At 42.7% G+C, this 25,000-nt stretch overlaps 2 protein-coding genes across 3 annotated transcripts; one reads left to right on the top strand and one right to left on the bottom strand.

The window, feature by feature from the left end:
• Positions 1 to 508: 508 nt before the first annotated feature.
• LOC121307310 (histone acetyltransferase p300-like) lies at positions 509 to 8,276 on the top strand. 2 transcript variants are annotated; one of them, XM_041239482.1, is made up of 9 exons: positions 510 to 1,160; positions 2,477 to 2,564; positions 4,258 to 4,316; positions 4,934 to 4,973; positions 5,622 to 5,680; positions 6,364 to 6,403; positions 6,845 to 6,927; positions 7,192 to 7,261; positions 7,738 to 8,276. In XM_041239482.1, the coding sequence occupies exons 1-9, from the start codon at positions 1,050 to 1,052 to the stop codon at positions 7,842 to 7,844; spliced, it is 657 nt and encodes a 218-aa protein (XP_041095416.1). In that variant the 5' UTR covers positions 510 to 1,049; the 3' UTR covers positions 7,845 to 8,276. The 2 variants fall into 2 exon arrangements, with proteins under 2 accessions (XP_041095417.1, XP_041095416.1); XM_041239483.1 differs by lacking the exons at positions 4,934 to 4,973; positions 5,622 to 5,680 and having other exon boundaries at positions 509 to 1,160.
• A 431-nt stretch (positions 8,277 to 8,707) lies between these two features.
• On the bottom strand, positions 8,708 to 17,534 carry LOC121307340 (NEDD4-binding protein 1-like). Its single transcript, XM_041239516.1, has 8 exons — positions 16,056 to 17,534; positions 15,130 to 15,264; positions 13,190 to 14,592; positions 12,197 to 12,327; positions 11,731 to 11,827; positions 10,698 to 10,805; positions 10,386 to 10,487; positions 8,708 to 9,658 (listed from the first exon to the last, which is right to left on the bottom strand). The coding sequence occupies exons 1-8, from the start codon at positions 16,299 to 16,301 to the stop codon at positions 9,178 to 9,180; spliced, it is 2,703 nt and encodes a 900-aa protein (XP_041095450.1). The 5' UTR covers positions 16,302 to 17,534; the 3' UTR covers positions 8,708 to 9,177.
• Between the last annotated feature and the right edge of the window lie 7,466 nt (positions 17,535 to 25,000).

Genomic DNA, 25,000 nt, shown 5'->3' with positions numbered 1-25,000 from the left:
ATGCTTGAATCAGGTTGCCGCGTAGTCATCTTTCCAAATTTCTGCTCTAATGCACTGTGTGCTTGTGATCTGTCCTAAGTCACTGCAGGAAGAGTGATTTTAAAAAACAAACAAAAAAACAAAACAAGTACTCTGGCTTTTCTGTTCCGTACCACGTCACGGATCATTATCGATGTGTGACAGTGCAGGCAATAATCCTGACACTATCAGGGCACTAGAGCGGACATTTTGAAAAGAGCTTTGAATCAGACTTTAAAGTTATAAGTGTAAAAAGTTGTCAGGATGCTAGCAATGAAAATAAAAATGCCAGGTCCATTATTTAAACAGTTGTAGCAACACGTAGGGACGTGGAACTCTAGATTTTTGGAACCCCTCTGCTTAATCTTTAATTTCTAAGTGGTTCGGTAGCCCCAACCCTACCTCCTAATCTTTGTATGACAGACTCCTGACACAGCAAAGAGTGCGTGAGAAATACACTAGAGGGCGCCACCGAACACTTAGAAACACACAAAATAATTCCATAACTCGCTCTGGTGTGCACTTCTGAGAACTTTCTTTAATAAGCAGTCCCAGATATGGTGTTTTGGAATGAAAATCTGTGTCTGCTATAACAGGATTACTCAGCTAATAAGTGCAGAAATGGGTCGTATTTATGAAATTGTGACATTATTTAGTTATCTGTGTAGGGTTCCGTCACTATTGGATCAAGTTTTGTTTGGCCGGCAGTACGCTTGCTATCCACTGGAGGGCACTAGATCTATGGCAGGCAGCTGGAACTGAAGAGCAGCTCCTGAGAGACTGTGAAGGGGTAGAGTCACACTCTCTGCAGAACTGCTTCTTCAATTGTCATGCAACTTTGCATTAACAGCGTTAAGTTTGAGTATCAGAGTCTGGGGATATGAGGGGGTGTCTGTTATTTTTGCATACGTATGTGGAGAATCGCTTATTGTGATTAAACATTTCACTGTGCTTTCTTACTGTGTACTGTAAGCCATGGCCACCGTTTTAACCACACAGGTGGCTCTGATTGTGAATGTGCAGCTGTGGAGATGAAAGTGTTCCCCTCGTTTCTTACAGAATGTATTCCAATCACTGAGAAAGTCTGTGAACATTACAGACCTGGGATCCTCAACGCCGTGCACAGAGTCCAAGACATTCTGGTAAAGTTTGTTTTCATTGGGCAGGCTTTGTAGTTAGAAAGAATCCACAGCATTACCAAGAAACTATACAATGCATCTGTATTAAATATATTTAGGACTTCTGATTTTAGATAAAATACCTCTCGATACAAAAAAAAAAAAAAAAAAAACTGAAAATGTAAAATGAAAATGAAAATGGTTAATCAATTCACGTTGACTTTACCTTTTTTCCCATTAAAAAACCTGCTACAAAAATAATAATAAATACATTTGCCAGTGCTGCTGGGCAATGTCCCGCCTTCCTGACTTGCTTCTATCGTTGATTCGTTCTGAATATTTTAAACCCGCCCCTAACTACTGAGTGACAGCACACTCCAGCATTTCTGTTGGAGACTCCACTTGCGAGGTTTAATACGAGATTCCAAGCAGGATGGAGGCTTGTTAGCGGGATTTAAAGCTGCGTTACAGTTAGGATTTAAAACAGAATTGTGGAAAAATGTGCACAAATTGCCTCCACACAAAAACCCCAGGAGAATGTGCGCGTGACCAGAGAGATTTCATTGTGGAAGACAGCAAAGGAAAGAAGATACAACTTAAGTGTGCTAGTACTGTCCAGTTACTAGTATGCATATTTTGACAGAAAAAAAAAAACAAAAAAAACGCTCAAGCATTTTGGAAAGTTTCCGAAAACACTAATTTCATCCAATATATCAATGAAAGCCCTGAAAAAAACGATGTACATAACTCGGAAACAGCTAAAAGTAAAACACCTAAAAATACAATTAATAAAACCCGAAAAATAGAAACCCTAAATATATTGCACAGTACAGACAGACTGATGAACAGGTGTTCGTATTCATTCCCACACTGTCTGTCTGCTGAGGCACTATAGTACTGGACTGGACTGGACTGCCAGCACTGCGAAGTTGGTTCACACTATCAGTTCATTGGCAGCCTCATCCCATTGTAGCTGCCCTACACTACCATCTCTCATTAGAATAATACAGAACCATTGCATTGCCATTGAAGATCACTTGGTTAGCACACTGTGGTCCCATTCTGCCAGCCTCATCCCATTGTAGCTGCACTATGCTTGAGCTGCCATTGCCCCAGTATAATACAGACCAATTATTGCATTGCCGTTGCAGTACACCGTCTGTCTGCATTGCCATTGAGGATAATTTGGACAGGGTATAATTAGCATACTGTGGTCTCATTCTACCAGCCTCGTCCCATTGTAACTGTTCTATACTTGCACTACCATTACTTTCAGTCCCTCTGCTTTCCCATTGAAAATCTAATATTTATATTTCTGAAGTTTTTCTTTGTCTTTTCAGAGTAAAATGCCCACAAGTGAAAGCCTGGACAGTTTGAACAAGGAGATCAGCAGCTTAAGGGTTCATTCTGATCAGCAGTCACCAGCAGGTAAAAAGAGCAGTGGATTGTCAGTCTTTTTGGGATACTCTCAATCAATTAATCAATCAATCAATCAGTCTTTATTTTATACAGTGCCTTTCATAGTGGAACACCATCACAAAGCGCTTTACAAGGTGCAATAAATACAAGAAAATCCATAACACTTCAAATAGAGAAATGCATAATACATGATATACAGTGGAAAATACATAATACATCATAGTAGCATAATACATGAAATAGTACACTAAATACAGCGGGAAGTTCAGAATACATGAAATTGTACAAGAAATACAGTGGAAAGTGCAGAATACATGACAGTAACAATACGTGATAATAACAGATATCAGGCTTCAAGAGCATGGAAAGCAAGAAAGAACAGGTGGGTCTTGAGAGATGATTTAAAGCGAGCGATGGTGGGAGTTCCAAAGAGTCAGAGCCATGACGCTAAACAAGCGTTGTCCAAGTAAACCACAGTCAGAGGACCTGGGCTTGCGAGCAAGGACATATCAGGTTGAGGAGGTACTCGGGACCTGTGTGATGAAGGGCATTGTAGGTGAGCAGGAGAGTTTTGTTACTCTGTTAGTGCTGTGCGTATATTAATGTACCCTCACACTGGGGGTACGTATCTCTCACCTCGTCTTCTATCTGCAGAAGCACTTGTCCGATTTGTGATGAAACCTGAGGACCATCTTTTGCTCACAAGTTATTGAGGGTTGAATGCACTAATGTGGATTAAGTAAAACAGTTTAGTGCTAATCTGGGGTTAGTTGATCTGGGATTATTTTTAATCTGTTACATTGCACCACAGAAAATTCAAACAGGATTAGTAAATATTGGATTAAGGCAGTGATCCTAGATTTTTGATTAGCAATCGATCGTTATTTCTATTCAATGTTTTTAGCAATGTAAGCAAAAAAAAAGCATAAGAAAACATTCCATTCTATTTTACTCATTATATAGAATTTCTCTGCTCACGTATTTTAAATGGATTATCGAAAAGCGACAACGAAGTCTCCACATGCAGCCTGAGGCTCCCCTAAAACCCTCAGCCCGATCTCGAGTTCCAGTATTAATGCAAGAATAAGCAAAAGTAAAACAAAGCTAAACCTTCAAATATCTCTTTTAGTGCGAAAGTGTTGATTGGCTACCTAAAGTGGCAAATTCGAATATATTTGTTTCTATTGCCCTTAATTACGTTGTTCCTGGCAAAAAGCTACAAAACCCTGTGGGACATGGCTGTACTTTTAATATAACATGTTAGTGTTTTAAAAAATGATATGTAAACATGACTCACAACGTCTGTCTCTAATTTTTCTTTGTTAAACTCTTTCCTGTACCTCAGTCCAGCTGAGGTACACTGACATTATGTCCAAATTTAAACTACCTCCAAAGGAAGGCTGAAATGTAATCCAGCTTTCACATCTACACTGTTATTAAAATTAGTGGTGCAATGTGATTATATTTGAGTCTTTTGGGTTTAAGAAATGTTTAACCTTGGATTCATTTTAAATAAGGATTAAATAAACCTGGTTTAAAATATAATCCTTGATTTAATCTGGGTTACTGGTTAATCCACGTTGGTGCATTCGACCCCAAGGGTATCAAAATCTAATGTTACATGGAGGCACCTATCGGTGTGTTTCCCTTCTATCTAGAGTAACTGTGTCACTAACAGACTCCTTTTAAATGTGCTTTGAAGGTGTGTCTCAGGATAGACGTCTCCCGGTGCACCCAGCAACAGGACCAGGTCCACAGCAGGCAAGAAAACACCTTATCATTAGAGAGAGTTAAACTGATTCAAAGATTTGCACAGAATAGCCTTAGACTCATTCGGAGCGGTTCGTGGTTCGTTTCATAGTTCACCCGGCTTTGAGCTGCTCTGAGCTTGCCTGGAGAATCCAAAGTGCTGGGCTCTGAACAGCTTTCTGGATTCCTACTGTACGTTTATATAGGCAGAGTTGAGAGGTCACACTGTCTCATGATTTTGAATGGAATGCGGAAGGCTGTTGGGTGCCTGGCGTGCAGGATTCTCTGGACAAGCTGCAAACCAGATAAAGACAGATTTAGATAAACTCAGTATTGGAGCAGCAGAACCCAGACCTATAAATGCCATAGTCAGCTATGAAGCAAGAGCCAGCGTCATCTAGGAGCAGGTTTTTTTGCTGCAGTACGCTAGCTGAGCACTAGGTGGCGCTTGCTTATATAAAGACACTTTGGCTGATCTGCCCTACATCTGTCCATTACTTTCTATGCAGGAGATTCACTAATGCAAACAAGGAACTAGTTTCAATTCAACAGAAAGCTGTTTAAACTCTGAAGTGCCACATCCTTGCGATACAGAAATTAAATGTTTTAAATCTTGTTTTTTTCACCAGGAAACTTCAGGGTCAGTACGAGGCAAGAATAGAGCGCCAGGTAAATAAACAACTTTTTAATGTTTCATTGTAGAAGTGTATAGAACAGCACAGAGGAGAAAATGAACCAGTCCCTTCTCAAAGTGTGCTGCTGTGCTATTCCTCCCTGGTAAAAGCACAGTGTAGTGAAGCACAGAGGAGACGAACCAGCCCTCTTCTCAGTTGCATTTTTGTCCTTATATCTAGAGTAACTGTGTATGCAAAGGTGAGGATTGCTTAAGAAATGTTTTAGTGAGACAATCAGAATCTTTCCTTCTATTGTTACTTTCTTGTGATCTTTCCTGTTCAATATTTTTGTCCTTTTCGCTTGTTCTTACCTTCCCTTTTCCATTCTTTCCTCTTCTCTTTTCCTCCTCCTATTTTCGTTGTCTTTCTTTCCTTCTTTTACCCCTTTTCATTTTTCCTCCTATTTTTCTCCTTTCTCTCGCACTGTATTGCCTTTCTTCCTCTTTCGTTCTTTCTTCCTGTTTTGTCTCTCCTCCTTTATTTGTTCTTTCTTTCAGAATAGCTCCACTTGCCAGTTTAAGAACTCATTGTATAGACCAGCTTTTCCCTCTAGTGCAGACCGTATCCCATCATTGAATAGCAGTCCTGAGTTTATATTGACAGAGTGTGTTACTAACAGACTCCTTTTAAATGTGCTTTGAAGGTGTGTCTCTGGATAGACCTCTCCCGGTGCACCCAGCAACAGGACCAGGTCCACAGCAGGCAAGAAAACACCTTATCATTAGAGATACTTGAACTGATTCAAAGATTTACACAGAATAGAATATAGTTCCACGTCCAGACGTGCTGCTACAACTGTTTCAACAACGTACCTGGCATTTCTCTTTTCATTAACACCCAACAACTTTTAACACTTAACTTTAAAGTCTGTTTTAAGGCTCTTGTCAAAATGTCCGCTCTAGTGCACTGACAGTGTCAGGATTATTGCCCACATTGTTAAACAGGTATCACAGCGATAACGATCCATGATGTGATGCAGAACAGAAAAGCCAGTGCACTTGTTATGTTTTTTTGTTTATTTTTAATCACTCTTGCTGCAGTCTAGTGATCTCCCTCTGTGGAGCAGTACACCAGCTGTGCACTAGGTGGCGCTTGCTTATATAAAGACACTTTGGCTGATCTGCCCTACATGTGTATCAGAAGCAAACATCCTAAAAAAGGAGACTAAAAAAAAAAAAAATGTCTGTAATTTTGAAAACTAAAAATCAGTTCATTTACTGATTAAGCTGACAGACAAAGAGTACTGATTTCTACCAAGTCCATTACTTTCTATGCAGTAGATTCACAAATGCAAACAAGGAATTATTTTCAATTCAACAGAAAGCTGAAGGTCCACATTCTTTCGATATAGAAGTAAATGTTTTAAATCTTGTTTTTTTCACCAGGAAACTTCAGGGTCAGTACGAGGCAAAAATACAGTGCCAGGTAAATAAACAACTTTGAATATTTAATTCGAAATATAAAGAACAGCACAGAGAAGATAACGAACCAGCCCCTTCTCAAAGTGTACCGCTGTGCTATCCCCCTGGTGCAAGCACAGCGCAGTGTAGTAAAGCACAGAGGAGATAATGCACCAGCTCCTTCTCAAAGTGTACCGCTGTGCTATCCCCCTGGTGCAAGCACAGCACAGTGTAGTAAAGCACAGAGGAGATAATGCACCAGCTCCTTCTCAAAGTGTACCGCTGTGCTATCCCCCTGGTGCAAGCACAGCACAGTGTAGTAAAGCACAGAGAAGATAATGAACCAGCCCCTTCTCAAAGTGTACCGCTGTGCTATCCCCCTGGTGCAAGCACAGCACAGTGTAGTAAAGCACAGAGGAGATAATGCACCAGCTCCTTCTAAAAATGGACTTTTTGTGTTTTTAAGAACATCATCCTCCTCCACCAATGAGAATGCATTCTGCTGAATCCAGAACCCAGCCAACCAATCAACAGTATGCTTATTGCCAGGTAACGTACTAGAAAATTCAAGCGTGTTGATTGGTACATCTGTTCACACAGTGTTATTAACAGCATGAATTTGAAAAGTCTTTCGATATCCGATTGATGTATCTGACAGGTGTATTGCTGTTGGAAAGAAAGGATGTTATGTTCCCTGTTGACCACAAGAGGGAGCTTTATAATTGCGTGATAAATTCAGTACTATTGCGTGTTTTAACAGCAATCTGTACTGTATTGAATTCTGTGTGTGATCCTGGTCTCCTTGTCTTCTAGAATCCACCTGTCTTTAACCCACAGACCAATTACTGTTATGGGGGACAACCAGCAAACCTTTCACAGCCAGGTAGGTTCTTTTCTAAAAGGCCAGAAACTAAGTTAAGTAAGTAGGCAAACGTTTCGGGTTGTGACTTCTGTTATTTTTGAAAGAAGCACATGTTATAGCAAGCTTGTATTTTAATTTTAGAGCTACACTGGGGCAAAGGAAGTTTATTAGAACATTGTGTGTGTGTGTGTTTTTTTTCTTTTTCAGAAGTGCACATTTTGACACCTGTGTAGCTAATTTGTGTATACAATCTGTCTGAACAATTGTGATTCACACAATATTGTCGGAGCATTGTGGAAACTGGAGGGAGCATGGCAGATGACATGCAAAGAACCTCTCGCAGAGACACTGTGATGCCCCTTTTGACCACTAGAGGGCCGTTCAACGAAGTAGAATTGAAAACAACGTGTGAATTCTGAATCGCCCTGTACAGCAGATGGGATACAGATCTAAGCCTGTTCTTTTCTCTCTGTGTGTGTCTCTCTCTCTCAATATAGTTATCTGCATCACAGGCTCAAATGTGTCTGGAATTCAGATTGGAAAAAACAATGTGATGCACATACAAACCACAGTCAAGAAGCACAAGACAAAGAAAGCAAAGTGACAAGAATAGAAACGAGCGAGCGTTCTTCACCATGGCACAAAGGATCTTCAATGGCAGACACAGACAGCGGAACAATTGCAATGCGATAACAGTTCTGTTTTACACTGTATGTTTTTATACTAAGTGTAGGCACGGTAGAACGGGCCCACAGTGTGCTAACTAAACCCTTCCCAAATGATATTCAGTGGCAGTGCAGACAGCATGGCACTCATGGTTCTGCATTATTCCCAGATCTGGTACCATATTGTCTGACAGACGAAAATTATACAGTTCAAGTGATAAAATGCTTTCCTGTTCCCTGAATTGAATGACAAGCGATAGTTTGTTTCTACAGGTTAATCCAGTATAATGAAAAACAGTCTGATTTTTGTAATGTGCTTTTAAAATGCAACTGTACAAATCTGAAAATAAACTAACCTTTTACTTTTCAAATATCCTCTATCGTTTTGAAAGAGACATACAGCTAAGCAACTGCTTTTGTGAAACCACAAGAAACTAAGAAAGTCAGAGACAAATGTAGTTTCTGATTGAAGTTCTGGATGAACTAGGAATGTAGCACAAGATCCACTCAAGAAAGAAACAGACTCTTCGAATGTCACACACTGATGAAGGGACAAGCTGTCTGACTATCTTAGAGATTAAAATTGAGTAGGGTTAAGACAATGAAAATAAATCCATTTATTAATGTTTGGAAACAAAAATCATTTCAGTGGAAATATTTGTTTGAAAATTCATAATTTATAAGAAGATTGAAGAAATTAAAAACATGTTTATATATATATATATATATATATATATATATATATATATATATATATTTATATATATATTATATTATATATATATATATTATATACTATATATATATATATTATTAGGGATGGGTGGTTCCAAATAATTTTCCTTTAAGGTCTCACTGGACCAACACATTTCAACTGAAAGCTGGTTAAACTTTTAAATCACACTATTCGATTGTGCTGTGTGTATAATCTCCAGAGTACTTTCAATTAAAAACAAATTGTTGCCTTTTAAATCAGGTGAGTTCCATGTGGCCGATGCACTATCCACATTATAAACACATAAGCATAACAATAGTGTGTAATGTCTTCAATAGAGCTCTCAAACATGTCTGCTCTCTGCAGCTGGTCCACAACCCTTAACCTGACAAGATTTCTTTCCAAAGAGTCCAGAAAAATGTTCACTTTTTTTTTTTTTTTTGACTGTGATTGTGATCTGGTCAGCATTTCTTCTTCGGGTACTGGGAGCAGAATGACAAATTATGCAGAAGCAGGGTCTGGCCCAGTCAGAGCCCACTACAGTTCAAATACACAAATCACATCTCAAAGCCGAGTATCATTTCTGAAAGCTTGTTCACATCGCGGACAGTCGGGTTGCAGTTCAACACGATGTCCACGGCACTTTCCTGATCAGAGAAGACTTCCAACAGCTGCTGCTTCAAGCATTCGGTCTCCTGTGCTCTCCTATGCCCTGTGTGACCCTCTAGGGCCTCCCTGCTGACACCTGCTGGACCGGTAGGGTACTGCAGTCCTGTCTCTGCTCTGCTGACATCTGCTGGCCTGCTGGGGTACTGCAGGAGTCCTTTCTCTACTCTGTTGACACCTGCTGGCTTGCTGGGGTACTGCTGTCCTGCTTCTCTGCTTAAATCTGCTGGCCTGCCCCTGTACTGTGGGACTCCCGCAGCTCCCCCTAGTGCGTGGTCTCGGTACTGCAGGACCTCAGTTTGGGCTCTTGGTGGGGAAGAGATTGGGATTGGAACTCTGCCTGCGTATGTGTGGCTGCCCGCAGCTGGGGATCTGAAATGAAGATACTTAAATCAAACAAAATATCCTAAACTTTTAAGATTAAATATGTCTATAACTTTTAAAACCTGAAGACCACAGTTGACAAAGTTCGGAAATCAAGCAGCCGCTAGATAAATTAGTTAGAAAATATAAACAGAGTTAGAAATGCACGGAATAGCCTACCAAGTGAAGCGTCTAAAACTGTAAGAACATTGAAAAACCAACTAGAACTCCCGTCCTCAGTGGTAACTTTTAGAAGCAGCTGCATTTTTAACATCAGGGAATGTAGATCTCTCCCAGAGTGCTTGCACAACCACAACTAACCATGTTTATTGTACTCTTTGTATCACAGACCCCCGACACAGCAAGGAGTGTGCGAGAATGAAACACACTCAGCGCGATTACAGGGGGCCCCTGAACACTTCGATTCTGCCCTATAAAACCAGCCTCCCTTAGCCGGGGCAGTTGGTCTGCCATGAAGGGAAGAGCCTGGATGGGCCGAACGATTTCTTGTTCCCAAACTTCAATTCAATGACAAAAAAAAAGACTTATTTCTGAACAAGAGGAGGCCATCCAGCCCAACAGTGCTCGTCCAGTTCCTAGGAGCTGAGTGATGAAGTTTTACTAAGAAACAGTGAAGGTCCTGGCACTGATCCCTGCAGCCTTGTTCTGTACAGACGACAGGCAGACAAACAGACAGACAGACAGGCAGACAAACAGACATGCAGACAGACGCTACCCGTGTGTTTTAGACAGGAATTCGTCCAGGTGCGGTCCACTTCTGCCCAATGGATCATCTGGTACCATGAAGAGGTCACCGGCAAACGTGTACTGAAGCAGCCTGAGAGAGCAGAGACACAGTTAGAGAGGGGTGCCCTGTCACCAACCACCCAGCTGCTTGCTCAGGCACTCTAGGAACAGTGAGAGCATCAGACATCCCGAAGGCATGGAAATTATAAGGAGAAGATTATTTTAAAGCTCCATAGTGGAGGCCTGTGCAGCGAACGGCAGTTTGAAAACAGCTGCCGTTATTCTATTGGCTGTTTTTCACCTTCTCTTGATCAGGTTTCTCCAGGCCGGGGACTCATCGATGAAGTCTCGGAGATTGTCGTTGGTCAGGATCACTCCATCTGCCTTCTCCGCTAACTGCAGCATGAACCTGAGAGAGGGAGAGGGGCGGAACAGTCACGGCACTGCACAAGTTCTCCAGGGGGGGGAACAGGACAGCAGAGACAGTAATAATCCCACGCCCTGAAATTAAGCATTCTCTGCGCCCTTGCAAATTCAGAAATCATTATTCTATCCGATATTGGAGAAATCAGAAACATGCAAATTGTCAATTTCCTAACAACCAAGTTCTTTAGACTTAAAGTGCTTGTAGCAGACGAGATAACTCCACGAATCTCCATTAGCTACTTAGGTCTCAAATGTGCAGTTTTGAAAGAAACACATATTATAGAAAACTTCACTTCATTTGAAAACATCTGGTGCTACACAAGACTAGAGAAACTTCTCAGTTTGCTTGCCTTGTCTTCTAAGAAGTCTGTTGCTGTTGCTAGATCACCCCAGCAGTGTCTGCTGGGTCACTGGCTGAAAGCATGTCAGTCAGGAGGGGAAGCAGCTGATTGGTTACTGACAGGAAAGACCGAAGGGGTGGTGACAATTCCACCCTCCAGTTGACCCAGGAAGTGCAACATTATTAGAAAGCAGGGCTTGCAAACAAACCTTTCTCTAACCTCGTGTAGAAACAGAGCATTCGCTGTCAGAGGCTTTGACATGCTTTCAGCCAGAAACCACCCAGGAAGTGCAAGCATGACACATTTCCTGTGAAAATGGCAGGGGGAAAAAAAACTGAAACCGCCATTTCGCTAAAGCAGAGGCATGTTCCAAAATGAACTTTCAAAACTGCACCTGTGTCCATACGACCATTTTAGACAGGCACAAACTTCTTTCTATGATTCTCTCAATACAGGCTCATTGCAGGCGGCATGTCAGCGGCAGCTTTTTCACACGTGTACTTTACTTTCTGTTTCTGAAGCACTTGCTCTGATCTGAGAGCGTGATTTGGAGTTTTTGTTCCGTACCGGTCATCGTGCGCAGTGATCCTCTTCCCCTCCACCTCTCTCGACGGCGTGTAGGAGAGCAGACCCACATTCTGCAGCTCTGTCAGATACTTCTGTTCTGAAGAAGGAAACCAAAACAGTCAATAAACGAGAAGCACCCGCCATAACACTGTCAACAGGGGGAAAAGGATGGCCAGTCATGCTAATTAATGTTAATACCAAGTTTTATGACAATGCAATGATATATTTGTGCAAAGGGGGGGAGCGAGTTTTGATACAGCCATTCATAAATTTGATTATATCAATGAATATGAACACGCTCATTTTTTGCTACTCAATACATTTCAAGCAGGAAACAATTAAACTACTGCCCCCAGCATGCCTCAGAATCAACGACCAGCGTGGGATGATGGGAGCTGTAGTTCTTTATCCAGAGGTATGAAAAGTGAACTTAAAGAAGCCCATTTGTTACAATTCAAGCGCTTACCTTTGATTCTGGCATCTCTCTTCTGTCTCCACTGGGGTACAAAGACAGTAATGTTTCTATGTCCTTTATTCCAAAAGTACTGCACCGCCAGGGCGATCCCTCGACAGGAGAAGAAATGCCCCAGACCATGCCTGAAGAATGAGATCAAGTTATACAGTGTGGTCCCGCCAGCATTGCCCTGTGTACAGCACAGCCAGGCTCTGCCCAGCACACAGCAGGCAATGCCAGCGCACTAGATTGCAGCTTTCTATAGACTCCACTGTGTTGGGTAGCTGCTGTAGTTCTGTACAGGGTTTTATATTAGTGTTATACAGTGTGGATCCGCCAGCACTGCCCTGTGTACAGCACAACTTGGGGTTAAATAAATCTCTGTTTGCAAGCTACGCTTTCAGACAGTGTTGCACTTCTAGGGTCACATGGAGGGTGGAATTGTCCCCACCCCTTTCCTGTCAACCAACCAGCTGCTTACCCTATTGATGGACATGCCTTCAACCAACGACCCAGAAGACACTGCCAATATGAAATGGCCAAGGAAGTAAAGCAGTAACAGACTTCTTGGAAGGCAAGGCAAGCAAACTGAGAACTTTCTTTAACTCCATGTAGGAGCAGACGTTTTAAAATGAAAGTACGTGTTTGCTATAGCAAGTGAGACCTGTGTAGCCGATGGCACAACAGGCAAGATTTCTGGAATTATTTTGTTAGCTACAATCACTTTAATGAACTCCTATTTTTTGAAAGATGTAAAAAGCCTGATCATTTTACAAAATGAAGAACCAAGAAACCAATTAATAGAACCCAGCCTCTCCAGAACCCTCAAGCTGGCTGTTTCTCGTTTTGTAAAATGGACAGCAATTTAAAAAAAACTAAACGAAACAACAACAAAAAACAGGAGTTAATTATAAGAATGACGGAAACGCTTTGTAAGGAAGAAACAAAAAAGAACAGCAGATAGAAGAGAAAACAAACAAACACACAAACAAAGCTTTTGCTCACGTCATGGCCACGTTGCTCCCATCGATGATCACGTGTCGAAGGCTCTCCTCTCCGGGGGCGTCGGTCAGCCTGAGGTCAAAGGGCGTCTGCAGGGCCTCCAGATAGCGCTGCTGCCCTGTCACCATGACCCCCCTCTCAGGGGTTCTCTTCCTGTTTTTACCCCGCACTGCCTTGCCCCCCCTCGCTGGACAATTCAGCTGGGGGTCCAGCAGGGGGCTGTCTTGCTTCTCCGAGTTGTAGAAGTTGTGAGGGGGGCCTTTCACAGTCGGTAGGGAACACCTGTCCATTTTGGGCCTGGTGTGGTCAAGCAAAGGGGGGCTGCCGGCTTTAGCGCGGTTCTTTTTGGATGTGCACTGAGGAGCTTGATCAAGGAAATCAAGGTCCGTGTCTCGCTGGTTTAGAGTTTGGTCCTGGTAGACTCCCACAGCTTGGTCAGGCTTCTTGTTATTTTCTTCTAAATGTTGGTAAGCCATCATAATCTGGTTGCTGTAGTGATCCAATCTGGTCTCCACTTCCCTCTCCTCCATTGTCTCCCGAGATTCTTCCAGTTTGTTGGGTTTAGTAGCACGCTCTGGTCCCACGGCTCCTCTGTCCGTCGATCTCCCAGCATTGTGGGACTGGGGGCCCCCAGCCTCCCCCTCCCTGTCTGCTTGTAGCTGAGCCAGGAGTCCGTGAATGGAGGCCCCTCCTGACTCCTTGTACACCTCCAGCACCTCCTCCTCCGTGTAGCCACAGCGCGCAGCTGCCGATTTGATGACCCCCAAGACGAAGTCGTCGCTGCCCAAGTCGGGCTCCTCTTCCTCCTCCGGGAAACTGCTCTCCTGCTCCTGCTGAATCCTGTCCAGAATCTGAGAGGCTTCCACCAGCCCAGACTCAGCCAGCACCTTCCCCACCACCTCCTCCTGGTAGCCCATGGTGGTGAAGAACTTGAGCAGGATCTGAGACTCCTTCTCCGTGCTGGAGGAGAGGGGCAGGCTGTCCGAGACCTGGTGCAGTTGGGGATGACGAGGGTCCAACGGTGGTGTTTGGGGGTCCATCCATGGTGGGTACAAAATGTCAAATTGGGGTTCTGTGGATTCCTCAGCCTGCTGTGTCACAGAGGGGGTGTTCATAGTGGGGGCGCAGGCTCTGTGCTTCAGTCTGGGGCTCCCCGGCTCCGTGCATGCCGATGCCAGCTCCAGCAGCTCCTCCTTCACAGCGCTGGGCAGCAACAGCAGGTCCAGGGTGTGCTTGTCTGCTCTGCTCTCCACCAGCGTTTTGAATCTGTTCTTGGTGGCCGTTTCACGTGGTTCTGGTAAGCACTGGTTGTGCTTGTACTTCTCCACCAGGTCCAGAATCCTGCTCCTGGCCAGAACCACAGGCTCAGTGAGGCCCAAGAGGATTAGATGACCTTGAGACCCCACCTGGAGTGAAACTAGAGATTAACGTACAGTATATTGTACAACAGAGAGAACAGTACAGAATAAACATTAGCAATGAAATTATTACAATTGGGTCCAGTTACATTTGTGTGCAAATGTATTAGAACTCCCCACTGAGACTCTGACTCTGTGCTGGGACAGTGCAGTCAGTGTGTGTGTGAGCAGGCTCTGACACTCTGACTCTGTGCTGGGACAGTGCAGTCAGCGTGTGTGTGAGCAGGCTCTGACACTCTGACTCTGTGCTGGGACAGTGCAGTCAGCGTGTGTGTGAGCAGGCTCTGACACTCTGACTCTGTGCTGGGACAGTGCAGTCAGCGTGTGTGTGAGCAGGCTCTGACACTCTGACTCTGTGCTGGGACAGTGCAGTCAGCGTGTGTGTGAGCAGGCTCTGACACTCTGACTCTGTGCTGGGACAGTGCAGTCAGCGTGTGTGTGAGCAGGCTCTGACACTCTGACTCTGTGCTGGGACAGTGCAGTGCAGTTTAAGCAGCAGCTGTCTGTGTTCCGCTCGGCTCTCACCACGATGAATGCGCTGCTCCCTCTGATCAGACACTCCAGGAAGAGCTGCCGGGCTCCGGTGAAGACGCAGTGCAGGTCCCGGGGGTACAGCACCTCCATCTGCAGCTCCTGGGAGCACAGCCCCCTGATAAACACCTGCAAGGGGTGGGGAGAGAAGGGAGGAGAGGTAGTGAGGGAGGGGGAGATAACAGGAGAGGGTGAGGTAGAGAGGAGATGGAGGGAGTGAGAGTCAGAGAGGGAGAGGAAGAAGAGGGTAAGAGGTAGGGGGAGGGAGAGCCAGGAGGACAGTAGGATAAATAAACTTTAAAGAAGGTTCCAAAAAAATACAGCGTTCCACGTCGCCACGTCTCTTTTTTCTCTCTCAAACCCCAGGGCACTAGAGCGGGCATTTTGAAAAGAGCTTTGAAACAGACTTTAAAGTTGTAAATGTAAAAAGTTGTCAGGATGTTCACAATGAAAAAGAGAAACGCCAGGTCCGTTATTTAAACAGTTGCAGCTGCACGTCGGGGCGTGGAATGCTTTATTTTTTTGGGGAACCCTGCTGCTTCCTTAGAATTTGTACAGAAGTGGTCCAGGCCAGGATTGTGTACACATGATTAGAATGTTGTAATAGTCACGTCATTTCCCCTTGGGAGTTCCATTCAATCTGTAACAACTTCCACAGTAAATGTGTTTCAGTGTTGTCCGTGAAGTCAGCTGACTTCTATCCAGCAAAGGGCTTGTGTACCAAGAGGTTGCTAAGCCCAGCTCAGTGACTGACCGTGCGTCACCCTGAGCAAGTCACCTAACCTCCTTATGCTCTGTCCTTAGGATGAGACCGAGGTCCTATTGGAAGAGACTGCTGCTGCAGAGTTGTTGATGATACAGAGTTCACCCCCCTAGTCTCTGTCAGGCTCTTTGGATAAAAGCGTCTGCTAAATGACTACCTTGGCTGCTTGCACGTCGGCCCGTCTCCCTCTGAGCTGCAGCCATGTCTGCTGGTCCTCCCCGTTACAGTCCGCGCTGTGTGAGCTGCAGGGCTCCCCTGCCGTAGAAAGGACCCCGAGGATATTAAACGCGACCCTGAAAATAGCCTCAACTCGCGCTTTGTAGGACCGCAGTGTGCCCTCCGCCCCGGCCGGCGCTGCGAACTCGTCCAGCTCTACGTGGTGGTCAGCGGGGTTCGGGTTCATTTCAGACGGCCAGGGGTCCGAGAAAAAACCGCTGGGTTCAGGGAAGCGGTTGCGAACTTGTGTCTCTCCAGAAAGCAGTATATTTATGAAACAGCCAACCAAAAGTCAGATTAACCTTATCAATTTAAAGTTATTATTATTATTATTATTATTATTATTATTATTATTATTATTTATTATTATTATTATTAGTATTATTAAACACTATACATGTTAAGCCTTATAATAAAGTTTACTTTATTAGGTGTTGAACTGTATCTTTTGAAACTTAAAAAAAATGGCTTTTTAGGCACGTTCTAAATAGCAAAACACAAATACAAATTAAAAAGTCATAAAAATATCGATGTATTAACAGATGTAAACACCATCAGGATACACAGATAAAACACACATAACATAAACCGCGTGATAAAGTACAATTATACGCACAAAGCCTTGTTGATTATACTGCGGGCCCGGGTGAAATACTGATATAAATGGGCGTGTAGTTCCGTTTAAAACTGGTAACAAAAGTATGACCCGAACACAAAACAAACTTAGCAACGGGAAAACTATATTTTTTTTTTTTAGAAAACCAGATTCAGAACAAGAAATACCTGGTCGCTTCACTTCACAATAAAACGTGTCGTTTAAAAGCTGATTTACTGTGAAAACACAAAGTGAAACTAAACAAGTGACCCCGACATTACCACACGGATAGGCTACGGGTAAACGATCTTATAAAGACAAACAGCAATATCGCTTAAAACAACCGACTGGTTTTAAATTTAAAACCAAAAACACGTCGTCTGGTGTATGTTGTGCAAAAAACAAGGAAATAAACTATTAAAAAAAAAAACAAAACAACTGACAGGATCCAGGCTATTGCTGTCGATGCTGTTAATTGTTCGGTAATAACTAATGATATACAATAATCAGTATAGGATTCCTATTTCAGAAACGCGACTCGGTTAGACCTGCTGTCCTGTCCGGCGGTGCTTGGCTGTATTTTCTCTTTTTTTTTTTTTCTGTCTTCAAAGTTAAACTGCGATTTCCTGCGCTTCCTTTACGCGTTTACGGTTCAGTAAGCAGGCTGACTTCAGTTCACTGCAGGATCAACACGCGTTTGCGAAACGCATTGTCGTGTGTTGCTATTATGCAAAACCGAAATGTTTTTCTTGTTTGTTTGTTTTTTGACAGAATGGAATGCTGGACTCCTAGATTATCTTCGATTGGTTCTCGGCGTTCGACGGGGGGATTCCAGTGACGTCACTGGGCGCTGGGAACTTCCTAGTTGACCTCAGCATTTCGCTTCTGCGCGATATTTCAAGCAGGCATCCTTAAATGATTTACACCAGGGCTACTCAAAGTCGGTCCTGGGGACCCCTCTGCTGTGGCTGCTGGTTTTCATTCCAGCCGAGCTCTCAATTACTCAACTAGACCCTTCACTGAACTGATCATTTGCTTAATTAGACCTTTTAAACTTGTTTTCAGCTCTTAAACAGTTGCAGTTATCGAATGTTACAGCTAACGTGAAATATTCAACTGAAAACAAGTTAAAAAAAAAGTCCATAGTGTAAAGTTTTGTGTTGACGTACAGATTAGTGTTTAAAATAATATTTAAAAAGAGTCTCAAAGGTTCTGTAGCTGATTACGTATTATTTTTCTGATTATTTTTGTATTGTTCTAATTGTCAATAGAAGGTTCCGTGACGCAAAGGTGATTAATCACTGTGGAAAATCGAGATTGTAAGAAAGGGCGTTCCTTTGTATCAAAATAAATCTACTCGGGATTAACCCTTTGTAGAAACGCGTTGAGGTTTTTTTTTTTTTAAATTAGATTTTGTTTGTGCTTTTGTGTTTTCTAAAAAAAAAAAAAATACGTGACCAGAAAACCCTGAAATTCAAATATCATACGAATTGTATTTTTCTGGTTGTTACGGAGCAGATCTGTGCCAGGCTGTTGGGCTTCACATGAGGTGCGTGTAAAAAGTCCTGTGATAGTGTAGGGCTCTATAGTTTTATGTCATAGATTGGCTGTCCAATGTGTCAGTCATTCTGTTTATCAAATTCAGCCCGGAAGCCTTTTAGCTGGGGATCTAGACTTGATCTTTACATCTAGAGACTGTCCCGTCCAATTAGGACGGTGGTCACCCTGCATAGGATTTTGGAAATGCAGTGTATATTATATGAATGTGCATACCTGCATTACCGAAATATTAAATCATTAAGTACGTACATTACACCAGATTTGTGTTCATAAAATCTATATTTATATGCAATAGACGTATGTCTGCTGGTATCTGTTTCTTTGTTTCGGTCTCTCTATAGCGTGTGACTCGGGCAATCATTCCAGTGCTTCTTATTGTAATTGGTCAGCTGCTTTGTTGTGTTTTATTATAGAAGTCGGTGTGAAGGTGCTTTTCACTCTGAGCCCATGAGCTGGTAATCAGTTCCAGTTGGCTGGCTGCCTTTGATATAAAACACAGGCTAGCTCAAAGCTCAGCTAAAGTGTCTTTAAAGACCAACGCCACTTTTGGATCACGTTTCCTTTATGTGTTTTTGCTTCTTCTGGCTGTTACAGCTGTGCACTAGATGGCGCTGGTGCTTACACAGGCAGACTGATCTAGCCTGTGCTACACATGTCTATGGTAGGAAACTAGCGCTAAAGAGCAGCACCTGAACTGAGGTGAAAGCAATGCAAACATCATACAAATGTCGGGGGGGGGGGGGGGGGGGGGGGAGTAAAGAATAAAAATAAGAAAATGTTATTTGAAACTCCTTCATGAAATATTAAAAATAACTGAAATATTTGAAGTAGTTTTGGACACATGATATATAATTTGTACCCCCCCCCCCTATTTTTTTCATTGCTTTATAGAGGGGGGGGGGGGGGGATCATTCTCATATAAAGCTATCATGCTTTTGCGCCTTCCACGGTTCAACGGGTAAAGAAAACAAAAAGATGTTATGTTCCCTAATGACCACAAGAGGGTGCTCAATGAACGGGTTCTGTATTCCAAGCCGTATTAACATTGATTTCACGTCAAGTATGTGTTTATCATATCTGACACGCTGTGATTCACCACTATGAACTGTTTCTCCCACCTAAGCATTTCTATTTCATTCAAAAGGCAATTGCCTAATACCACTGATAATATAAAACACGTGCTTTGATGGCTGTCTGTTTTCTATTAAGGACACAAGTCTCAATTGTGCAGTTTTGAAAGAAACACAGGAAAGTGAGAACTTTCTTTAACCTAGTGTATTAACTATGTGTTTCTTTCAAAACTGCACATTTGAGACCAAAATAAGGGAGCTAGGTGGTCCAGTGGTTAAAGAAAGGTGCTTGTTACCAGGAGGTTCCTAATCTCTGCAAGTCGCTTTGGATAAAAGCATCTGCTAATGAACTAATTAATAATAACAGAAGTGTAAACCAATAAGATTTATGGAACTATTTTGTAAACTGTTTAGTAACTAACATTATTAAAACAAATCTGTTCTTAAAAATGAATCGGTCTGTGTAATGCATGAGACTTCTGTCTTTAAAGGGTTAACTCCGACCTACATGTGGCAGGCTGCCAGACAAAGGGTGTTTCAGTATAGCAATGCCACTGTGCCCATGGCTCGTTAGAAGAAGAGAGCAAACAGATTGTGACAAGGCTGGTGTTGAGACTCTGGGATCCTGGCACTCAGAGCGATCCATCTGCTCACTACATCACCTCACCCACCATGCAGTGGGACACACAGGAGCCAGCTTGTGTTAATATAGAAACTCTGTAACTGTGCTGAAGGAGAAATCAAAGGGATCTCCAATGGTAATGCAGACAGACAGTGGCATGGGTTCTGTATTACAGTCAGGGTCTGCTGCAATGGAGTGAGGCTGGTAGAATGGTACCACAGTGTGCTAACTGTTTCCTTCCCAAATGATCTTCAGTGGCAATGCTAGCAAGCAATAATGGTTCTGTATTACACTGAGGGGCAATGGTGGCACAAGTATAGGGCAACTGCAATGGGGCGAGGCTGGTAGAATGGGACCACAGTGTGCTAACTATACCCTCAATGATCTTCAATGGCAATGCAGGCAGACAGGGGCACTGAAATAATGGTTCTGTATTACACTGAGGGGCAATGGCAGCACAAGTATAGGGCAGCTGCAACTGGGACGAGGCTGTTAGAATAGGACCACAGTGTGCCAACTATACCCTCAATGACCTTCAATGGCAATGCAGACAGACAGTGGCACTGCAGTAATGGTTCTGTATTACACTGAGGGGCAATGGTAGCACAAGTATAGGGCAGCTGCAATGGGGCGAGGCTGGTTGAATGGGACCACAGTGACTTCACCCTTCCCAAATGATCTTAGCGGCAGAGACAAAGGCACTATAGTGACAACGCAATAATGGTTCTGTAATATTCTAAGGGGCAACGGTAGCAATTCTTCGATAAGTCTTCAAACATTTCAACCATAAAGAATCGCTCCCCATACACTTCAAAATAGGAAATCAGTTATATGGGGGCCTGGTGTGTGCGGGCAGATTGCATTTGGAAATAAAGCACATTTTAAAAAGTATTTTTTCAATTTAGACTTCAAAATGATCCAGTGTTTCAACCGGAATATAGTTCCAGAAGACTTTCTAGAACAAATACAGCTTCTGCATTTTCTGATCTCAAAGAAGGAGACGGAATATACGGGGTAAATGTACTCTAGACGGCAGTCATAAACACTGTAACAGGCTCGGTTTTGGGGTGGGTGGGGGGGCAGTGTGCGTCCTGTGCTTGCAGTTTCCTCACTCGCTGCTCTGCACTCTGTCGGTGGTCGGATATGTGTTGGGAAGTTTCACTGCGGTTTGCTTTTCGCTGTCCTGCGTGTTCGGCGCGGCGGGAACCCGAATTCAATGGCTAGCTCCGGCAAGATCGATGGCCGCAAAATCTGTGATAGAAATTCCTTCACAAAAAAACAAAACTGTGCATATATATATATATATATATATATATATATATATATATATATATATATATATATATATATATACTATACAGACTTTAAGCAAATAACAAATTGAACACACACACATATCACATCATATATATATATATATATATATATATATATATATATATATATATATATATATGCAACTTCATATTTTGCTAGGAAATACAGCGTCCCTATAGAAGTATTAAAAGAGGCTTGTGTATGAAGAGGTTATGTAATGCACAGAGACCCTACTTACAGTACTGAGAGAGTTCGGCACAAGAAATCAGGCAGCCGTTAAAATCGTGATGCTACTGACTGAGCACTTTTATTAAACAAAAATAAAGGAAAACGAATTATTTCTGAACAAATAATAACAACATACACTGACAGGATGCGTGTCGTGTCGTGTCGCTGGCGTTCCTTCCCAGCCTCTATAGGACTGAACACACAGACCAGGTGCAGCCTTTTATACACACCTGCATCATTTAACCCACACTGATTAATTGATTGATCTTGACCTCCAATCAAGGTCCACATTGTATTCCATACCATTCACATTCTCACATGGAAAAGGAAGCATTTTAAATGAAAGCCCAAACTTAACCCTTCCCTGAGTCCAGTTGTTATACACATTTAACAACTAACACTATTGAACAGAAATGAGATAAGATAAAATGTTGTTGATTTGGTGGAATTGTGTAGTTATACTACAGAATATGGGGATGAATGAAAACAAGTACTGATACAAAATAGTTTAATACAACATTAATCGCAAAAATAAACACAAGTGACGGTTTTTCAGCCTGTCTCAAGTTCTGTGCAGTTCTGATCACCACAGCACCACAGGAATATTGTGGCCCTGGAGAGAGTCCAGCCAAGAGCAACCAGACGAGTCCCAGGATGAGACGGGCTGAAAGAACTGGATCTATACAGCCTGGAACAAAGAAGAACCTGGGGAGACATGATTGAAGTCTTTTACATCTTGAAAGGAGTTAACCCTAACCAATACTTTAGGCACAGCACAGAAACCAGGACCATAAAACATAGCTGGAAATGTAGCGGAGATAGTCTTAGAGTTAGGAGACTCTTGTTCACACAAAGAGTGGTGAGGGGGTGGAATGGGTTACCTAGTCATGTTGCTGAAGGAGACTCTTCTTCACACAAAGAGTGGTGAGGGGATGGAATGGGTTACCTATTCATGTTGCTGAAGGAGACTCTTCTTCACACAAAGAGTGGTGAGGGGGTGGAATGGGTTACCTAGTCATGTTGCTGAAGGAGACTCTTCTTCACACAGAGAGTGGTGAGGGGATGGAATGGGTTACCTAGTCATGTTGCTGAAGGAGACTCTTCTTCACACAGAGAGTGGTGAGGGGATGGAATGGGTTACCTAGTCATGTTAGTGAAGGAGACTCTTCTTAACAACAAAGAGGGGGAGGGGATCGTGAATTGGGTATTATTCATGTTGATGAAGGCCGGACTCTTCTGCACACGCTGAAGGAGACTCTTCTTCACACAGAGAGTGGTGAGGGGATGGAATGGGTTACCTAGTCATGTTGCTGAAGGAGACTCTTCTTCACACAGAGAGTGGTGAGGGGATGGAATGGGTTACCTAGTCATGTTGCTGAAGGAGACTCTTCTTCACACAGAGAGTGGTGAGGGGATGGAATGGGTTACCTAGTCATGTTGCTGAAGGAGACTCTTCTTCACACAGAGAGTGGTGAGGGGATGGAATGGGTTACCTAGTCATGTTGCTGAAGGAGACTCTTCTTCACACAGAGAGTGGTGAGGGGATGGAATGGGTTCCCTAGTCATGTTGCTGAAGGAGACTCTTCTTCACACAGAGAGTGGTGAGGGGATGGAATGGGTTCCCTAGTCATGTTGCTGAAGGAGAATCTTCTTCACACAGAGAGTGGTGAGGGGATGGAATGGGTTCCCTAGTCATGTTGCTGAAGGAGACTCTTCTTCACACAGAGAGTGGTGAGGGGATGGAATGGGTTACTTAGTCATGCTGTTGATGCTGAATCATTGGGATCCTTTAAGACCTGACTTGACAAGGTTTTGAGATCAATCAGCTGCTAGGAACCAGGAGCGCACTGATGGGCTGAAAGGCCTCTCGTTGTTAAATGTTCTTAAGGCCACTGTTGTTACTATAATTAAATAAGGTGATGTCACTATCTTACCTTGTCCTTTTCGAGTGTCAGTGTGGCTCCATTACAATACCGATGTAAACAGTGATGTCATGTTTTGCACGCTGAAGCCAAGCCTTTACTCACTTCCACCCCCAGCTGTCTTAATTTGATATGAACACAGAAAGAGGCCCCATCTGTTAGTGGTGGCAGTGTGTAAAACTCAATCTCATCTCGCTGCAGTATCAAACTGGGGTGCAGCGGGTTCCATCTGCAGCATACAATTTCCAGAAGTGCTATTTATAAACCATACCGCCAGCCTCGACCTGCTTCTCAGTACATATAGCTGATGTATAATTCCGGCAAACCTTATCTAATGTGTATGATCATCGCTTTGTACCCCTATATGAAATCCTATATGAAACATCCTATATGAAAGAGACAGACAGCATGTTCAACGTGTGTTTGATTGTTAAATTTTTTTTTTTTCCTAGCGTTTTTTTGTTTTGCATGCTGCACTTCCTGTTGAAGGAATAGACTTGGGAGAGGTGCTTCTGGGAGTTGGAGTCCTTGTCAGAACAGCAATGAGTATTAAAGAGGTCTAACTACATTTTTACAGTTTAGAGAAAAAAAGGTCAAAGTTTAATGACGGCCGAAAAATCTGAACATTTTGTTTTAATGTGAAGAGAAACATTATACAGTGTGGTCTTTAAGTTCTAATTGTTAAACTAAAAATAATGAAACATTTGTTATATATTTTTTGGCCAAAAATATAACATAGTCCAATTTTATTCTAAGGATGTTTTTTGTTCTCATGCAATATAAAGAAAGTTTATGTAAAAAAAAAAAAAAAAAACAAAAAAAAAAAAAAAACATTTTAGTGAACAATAATATTGTAACAGTTGTTCAGGAATGAATATATCATGATTTTGATCTTCAGCAACCCCAAAGTCTGCTTCATTAGGAAGATAACTGTGACCAGGTGTCATAAACTCTTTGCAGAAATAACTTCTTGCACACACCACAGTTCCACTTGAAGTGGATAAAGTACACACTCTGGAGAAGTTCTTTCAATAATCTGCTGCTTGATCACAACGTCTCTGTAAGGCGTATCTTTTTCACACTGCCACAAATGAATGCATCTTGTCTTGAAATCTTGACGATTCCAACATTTTCGGTGAATCATTTCCAGCTCACCCTCATCTGCTTTTTCCAGCAGATTTACGCCTACATATATGTTCAACTGGGTTTAATTCTCTTGCAGGAATGTCTTTTCCCATCTAGTTTATGTAGGCTTTCCCTGAATGTTAATTTCAACTGATTTGCTTTCCAAGTAGCTACATCTCCAGTGCGCTTCCTTCGCTTTCTGACTGTTCCTTCCTCTCTTTCTCCAGATGGTAACTCACTAGGCACAGAAACAACTTCTTCCCCTTCGTCAAAATTATTCTCATCTTCCTGAGTAGCTTCTGGCTGCACTGTCTCAGCTGGACTTGACCCGCTCACTTTCATCCTGTTCAAAAAATTCTGAACTGTGTTTGCACATGTACTTAGGAAAGAGAAAGGTACATTCTCGAGATTTTCCAATCTTCGCTACCCTTGCGATCTTGATAATCT

Source organism: Polyodon spathula, chromosome 55, assembly GCF_017654505.1.
Source record: "Polyodon spathula isolate WHYD16114869_AA chromosome 55, ASM1765450v1, whole genome shotgun sequence".
Taxonomy (NCBI): Eukaryota; Metazoa; Chordata; class Actinopteri; order Acipenseriformes; family Polyodontidae; genus Polyodon; species Polyodon spathula.
This window is presented reverse-complemented; position numbering and strand designations above follow the sequence as displayed.

Coding starts and splice junctions, on each gene's coding strand:
- LOC121307310 (XM_041239482.1), top strand. CDS start 1,050: ATGAAAGTGTTCCCCTCGTTTCTTACAGAATGTATTCCAATCACTGAG. Junction 6,404..6,844: donor AGGCAAAAATACAGTGCCAG/GTAAATAAACAA, acceptor TGTGTTTTTAAG/AACATCATCCTCCTCCACCA. Junction 6,928..7,191: donor AACAGTATGCTTATTGCCAG/GTAACGTACTAG, acceptor CTTGTCTTCTAG/AATCCACCTGTCTTTAACCC.
- LOC121307340 (XM_041239516.1), bottom strand. CDS start 16,301: ATGAACCCGAACCCCGCTGACCACCACGTAGAGCTGGACGAGTTCGCA. Junction 14,593..15,129: donor GGAGCAGCGCATTCATCGTG/GTGAGAGCCGAG, acceptor GTTTCACTCCAG/GTGGGGTCTCAAGGTCATCT. Junction 10,806..11,730: donor ATCACTGCGCACGATGACCG/GTACGGAACAAA, acceptor TCCCTCTCTCAG/GTTCATGCTGCAGTTAGCGG.